Source organism: Acanthisitta chloris, unplaced genomic scaffold (assembly GCF_000695815.1).
Source record: "Acanthisitta chloris isolate BGI_N310 unplaced genomic scaffold, ASM69581v1 scaffold34015, whole genome shotgun sequence".
Lineage (NCBI taxonomy): Eukaryota > Metazoa > Chordata > Aves > Passeriformes > Acanthisittidae > Acanthisitta > Acanthisitta chloris.
Window position 1 is genome coordinate 1 of NW_008675966.1, and position 5,777 is coordinate 5,777.

The 5,777-nt window shown below is 60.9% G+C and overlaps 2 protein-coding genes across 2 annotated transcripts in view; both read left to right on the plus strand.

Annotated features, from left to right (window-relative positions):
- Positions 1-3: 3 nt before the first annotated feature.
- On the plus strand, positions 4-2,567 carry DHODH (dihydroorotate dehydrogenase (quinone); the record flags this gene model as incomplete). The annotated part of the gene is made up of 7 exons (XM_009075944.1): positions 4-203; positions 403-485; positions 967-1,154; positions 1,546-1,659; positions 2,003-2,156; positions 2,229-2,388; positions 2,513-2,567. Coding segments are annotated over 7 exons (954 nt in total), but the record flags the coding sequence as incomplete, so codon positions are not given.
- Positions 2,568-4,486: 1,919 nt separating this feature from the next.
- HP (haptoglobin) overlaps positions 4,487-5,777 on the plus strand; it is a 2,227-nt gene continuing 936 nt past the window's right edge. The window contains 5 exon segments of the mRNA XM_009075945.1: positions 4,487-4,491; positions 4,807-4,868; positions 5,023-5,124; positions 5,355-5,429; positions 5,629-5,773. Of these exon segments, the coding sequence (XP_009074193.1) occupies positions 4,487-4,491; positions 4,807-4,868; positions 5,023-5,124; positions 5,355-5,429; positions 5,629-5,773 (389 nt within the window).

Below are 5,777 nucleotides of genomic sequence, written 5' to 3' on the forward strand. Positions count from 1 at the left end.
CAGGAGGTGCGAGTCTTCGGGCAGCGATTCCGCAATCCCCTGGGCCTGGCCGCTGGCTTCGACAAGCAGGGTGAGGCCGTGGATGGGCTGTTCAGGATGGGCTTTGGCTTCGTGGAAGTGGGCACCGTCACGCCCCAGCCCCAGGAGGGGAACCCCAAGCCCAGGGTTTTCCGTCTGGCAGAGGATGAGGCAGTCATCAACAGGTGGGCCCTGCCATGTCCCGCAGTCTGCCTGAGGAAGGGTGTTTGTGTGGTACTGGCTCCGTGGCCAGTGCTGTGGTGGCTCCTGGGTTGGATGTGCTGAGCACAGCTGCAGAGACTGCAAATCTGCCTCGCATTTCTCCTGTGTCCTGCTTTGGGCTCGACACCAACCCAGCCCTGAACCCTTTCTGTCCTGGTGCAGGTATGGGTTCAACAGCCATGGCCACGTTGCGGTGCAGCGCAGGCTGCGAGCACGCCAGGACACACAGAGCAGGCTCACTGGTGGTGAGACGAGCTTGTAAGACTTCGCTTGTGGGGTCTGCAGGGTGGGTTTGGGGGTCTCCTAGGTACCTGTAGGCCAGGAGAGGTGTGTAATGCCAGTGTCCAGGCACAGGAGTGTCCTGGGCAGGGTGAGGTACAGCAGGACACTCTTGAGGCTATAGCCTCTTCCCCTTGGGGTTGGGACCAGGCACCTTTCTTCTGTCATTTCTCTGGGATCAAGCTCCAGTTGCTGTTTTGGGCAGGATGTGTCTACTGACATAGCCAAAACCAACAGGGTCCCAGCTAGGCAGATCCTCTGCCAGGCTGTGGTGCTGGGAGGTGCTGACTGAGGTGGTTGTGGCACAGTGCCAGGTCCATCCCCATGAAATACGTGGGCTGCATGTGTCCACCTTGATTTCTGCTGGTCCCAGGACCTCTCTCCTTTACCAAGTGCTCTGGCCATTGGATGTCCTACTGCCCTGGTTCATCTGTACCTGTGTTCCAGAGGGGATGCCCCTTGGAGTCAACCTGGGCAAGAACAAGAGCTCCACTGACGCTGTAGCTGACTATGTGGCTGGGGTCCGGACACTGGGCCCTTTGGCTGACTACCTGGTTGTGAATGTGTCCAGTCCAAACACCCCAGGGCTGAGGGACCTGCAGGGCAAGGCTGAGCTGCGGGACCTGTTGAGCAAGGTGGGTGACCCCCCAGCCAGTCTGAACCACAGCTACAGCACTGGAGGCATCCCATCCCCTGGCAGCCTCTGCTCCACTCCAGCCAGTGGGTTTGCCCCAGCACAGGGAGGTTGTCCTCTGACCATCTGCTGTCACAGGCTGCACCAGTGAGGCATCACACTCCGCTCTGCTCCTGCCAGGGGCAGGAGCCACCCACCCCACAGCTCAGGACATCACTGTGGTCCTGTGCTGGCCATGTGCCCCAGGCCCTCTGCCACAGGTGCCTGTCCCCTTGGTGGTGCTGCTAGGGGAGCAGTCCCTGTCCCTGTGCTGCCTGTGGCAGTGGGTGTCCGTGGTTCCTGGTCAGGGCAGGAGGTGTCTCCCCACTGCACACTGCCATGTGCACCCACAGGTGCTGGCGGAGAGGGACCTGCTGCCCTGTGAGCGTAAGCCAGCTGTGCTGGTGAAGATTGCTCCTGACCTCACCATGCAGGACAAGCTGGACATCGCCAGCGTTGTCTGTGAGGTGAGGAGGCAGGAAGGGGGTGTGCCTCACCTCGCACAGTGCTGGGGCAGGACTGCAGTGTTCTGGCAAGTCACCTCTCTGAAGAACAGGTGCACCTGCAGCTCTCTGGCTGCCGTAGGAACGGTGTCCTGGGTAGCTCAGAGTCTGTGAGGGCTGGCATGTGTTACTCAGATGTTGGGGATGGTCCAGGCAGCAAGGGGTAGCTGCTTTGTCCCCAGGTGTGTTTCTGTACCATGTCCTGGAGAGGTCCTGACCTGGTGGGATGGGAATGGGGATGGGATGGGATGGGATGGGGTGGAAGCTGCTCATGGCAGCTGTGTCCTTACGCTGCCACCCCTCTCAGCTAGGTGTGGATGGGCTGATTGTCAGCAACACCACAGTGAGCCGCCCCAGCAACCTCCAGAGCAGGCACCGCACAGAGCTGGGGGGCCTCAGCGGGAAGCCCCTGCGGGAGCTCTCCACACAGACCATCAGGGAGATGTACACCCTCACCCAAGGTGAGGGCAGAGCAAGGCTTGGGGGCATGTGCTGGCATCACCCGTGCTGTCTTGACCCTGCACTGCCCACAGGCCGAGTGCCCATCATCGGGGTGGGTGGGGTGAGCAGCGGGAAGGATGCTCTGGAGAAGATCCGTGCCGGAGCCTCACTCGTGCAGCTGTACACAGCACTTGTGTACCATGGGCCGCCTGTGGTGGGGGCAGTGAAGCGGGAACTAGAGGAGCTGCTGAGGTGAGTGGGGCCAGGCACCTCCCTGGTGGGGCTGGACAGCTGTGTGCTGGTGCCCAAGCAGTGGCATCCAGAGCTGAGCCACAGTGCCAGCCCAGCCCAGCCATCACGCACTGTCCCTGTTTAGGGAGCAGGGGTTCAAGAGCGTCATGGAGGCAGTTGGAGCAGATCACCGGTGCTGACATGCTGGGTCTGACAATTTCAGTGCTGGCCCCTGAGAAGGGTCTGTGACAGGTGAAGCAGAGACTGCACTGGTGGGGAACAGGGGGAGGTGCCAGTGCCACTGTCGAGGGCCACGTTTTGGCTTCCCTGTGGGCAGCAGAATTCAGCTCGAGTATCAATAAATATTTGGCTTACCTGGTCTTGTGTGCTGCTCTGGGGACACTCCATGGGCTGGAGGGACACAGCCCAGCTCTCCTCAGCTGTGTGGTATCAGCACTCCCTGTGTTGTTTCCACTTTTCCTGGTGGGAGAAGCCACAGGATAGCTGAGCTCTGGGATGGACCCACAGAAGTGCTCTAGAGCTCACCTGGCAGAGACCTCTGCCCGAGGCTGGGCAGTTGGGAGGTGCTGAGTGCTGGTTTTTCCCTTTGCTGCCCGTACACAGCCATTTGGAGGCAGCTGTGGTTATGCCCTGTCACTTTGGCATTGACACTTCTGCCTGTCAGTTTTGTCTCTGAGGCCTCTGGCACTAAATGTTCCTTCATCCCAAACTCCCTGCGGTCATCTCAGGCGTTTCTTGAGCAACAGCTCGCCCTGGAGGACCCTCGGCAGCCTCTCCCAGCCCACTGTGCAGAGCAGGATTGCACCATGGCACTTCATCAGAGTTGTTTACAGGAGGAGGAGGACTGCTGACTCTGCTCCCAGTGGCCTTCAGCTCCTGTCAGGGCTGTCACCCGCCTGCTTCCTGCTCCTGCAGCCTCTTCATTTCCCAGATTCTCTGCTGGGGGCAGATGACACTTAGCACTGCTCTAATAGGGATGTGACCTGGTCCATTGGCCGAGGTGTTGATGTGCTGTGGTGAGGGCTCTCCCAGTCTGAGGGTGAGACAGTACACTCCTGAAGTGCTGGCATGGTTCATGGATCAGAACTGCCCAGCCCGTACTGGACTGCGGCCTTCAGTGTGGTGGCATGAGCTTGGCTGGTGTTGGACCAGAGATGTCAAGCCCTGCATTGTGTAGGGACACAGATGCCCCATAAGATGGAAAGAAGCTCACAGAAGATGGGAAAGCCACCTTCTGAGGTGTCTGAGCACCAGACACAGATGTCCCTCCTGAGCCTGAAGGACTGGAGCATCCAAGGGGTAGGGGGGCACTGGTGAGATGCCCAGCAGGCCAAGCTTCAGTGCTGGGGCTGGCCCTACATGCTCTGGATGGTTTTGGGGTGGCCTCCCTGAAGCACTGCCTCACTTCCCTCCTGCTGCCCCTCAGCTGTGCTCCTGCTGGAGCCAGACTGCTCGTGAGAACAGGCTGATGTGCTCTGCCTTGCATCCCTGCTGCCAGCTGGCCACTTCCAGCTGGGCACCAGCCAGTGAGTTCCCGTAAGCCTGGGCTGGACCATCAACACTGTTGATAAACAACCTGCACCCCAGGGGTGAGGGGCTGCCAGGACATGGGCCTTTGGCCTGCTGGGTGGGAAGGGGTGGCTACTGCTTGGAAGAGGCTAGATTGGCTGTGGTCCCTCCGAGCCTGTCCCTGGCATAGGACATACTGTTCCCCTCCCTGCCCAGGACACTGGCACCCCAGGCTGGCTCTTCTTTCTGTGATCCTCAGCTGGTGTCACAGTGCCAGAACACCAGTGTCTGCAGCCAGATCCCTCCCATGTGTTTGTAGCTGCAGAATCCGGGGAACTCTTGGCACAGTGACTTCCCATGGGGACTTGGCAGGCTTCCCCGGAGCCTCTGCCAGGCTGGTGCAGAGCCAGGTGGGACTTTTTCTGCTCCTTCTGCTGGGAAAGGTGCTGGCTGCATGTGGCAGGGTCAGGAGGTCTGGAGCTCATGGAATGCACCAGGGCGAGGCAGCTGGCAATAAAAGGGGTGAGGAGGAAGCCCCAGGAAGCACTGAGCTGCAGGAGGAGGCTGCTGTGAGCAGGGAGCTGTGAGCATGGGGTGAGCAACACCATCGTGTCCCTGTATGTGCTTGGTGCTGTCTGTCCTGCTTGCCTGGCTGAGGACCTGACGCTCCTCAGGGCTGTGGCAGGATTCATGCTGGGCCTGGAAGCACTCTGGGTCCCAACACTGCAGCCTTGCCCTCCACAGCAGAGGGTCCAGACCTGGCTCACAGCTGTCTGATGGGCAGCCCTGAGCTGCAGAGTCATCCCTCTGCCCTCCCAGGACAGGGCATGGGTCTGGCCATGGCCCTGCTCCTGGTGGAGCCCACGGGGCTAGGAACTCTCTGCTGAAGGTGCTCTCTCCTCCCTGCAGACTTGCGGAGCTGCTGATCGTGGGCCTGGCCTGGAGTGTGCTGAGGACTGCAGCTGCCACCAGTAACTTCCAGGGAAAGGGGGAGCACTGGGGCTCAGACAGAGCCAGGGAGGCTTGGCAGGGACAGGGAACACAGGCCTAGAGAGAGATGTGACAGGGGTGGGAGCATGTCCTGGGCTGGTTGCTCTGGGTCAGCTGAGCATTCTCTGCATGCAGAGTGGAGCTGTGCAAAGCCTGCGGAGATTGAGCATGGCCATGTGGAGCACCTGGTCAGGTACCACTGCGACCCGTACTACCAGCTGCGCGGCCCTGGCGATGGTGAGGCATGGGCACAGCACCCAGGACACTCGGGACGGGGCTCGTCCCTGGCCCAGGGTGTGTGTGGGGCTGCCCCAATGCCGGGTGATGCAGCCCCCCACCCCACCTCACTCCCTCGGGGGTTTGAGTAGCTACTCCTGCTCAAACCCTGTCAGCCCTGGGGAGGTACAAGCACCTCTGTGCCTCCCTGGCTGCAGGGCAGGGGTGCTGACTCTGGTTTCCTTCCCAAGGGACGTACAGGTGCAATGAGGATCAGGCGTGGGTGAGCCCTGAAGCTGGCAAGGAGGTGCCTGTCTGTGAGCCAGGTGAGAGCAGAGCCCTGGGGACTGGGGCTGTGAGGAGCAGGGCAGGTCGGGGGCTGTGAGGGGTCTGCCTGGGCTGCCAAAGGGCTGCCATGGCTGCTCACAACCCCCATCTTCAGTGCTGCTCCCTGGGGCTGCTGAGCACCAGGAGGCACTCGCTGGGCTCAGAGGGTTCATGTGGGTCTTGCTCTGCCCTGTGCAGTGTGTGGGAGGCCGAGGAACCCTCCCAGTCAGATGCAGCGCATCATCGGGGGTCTGCTGGCTAGGAAGGGCAGTTTCCCCTGGCAGGGCCGGATGGGGACCCGCCACAACCTCACTGTGGGGGCTTCACCCATCTCTGACCCACGGCTG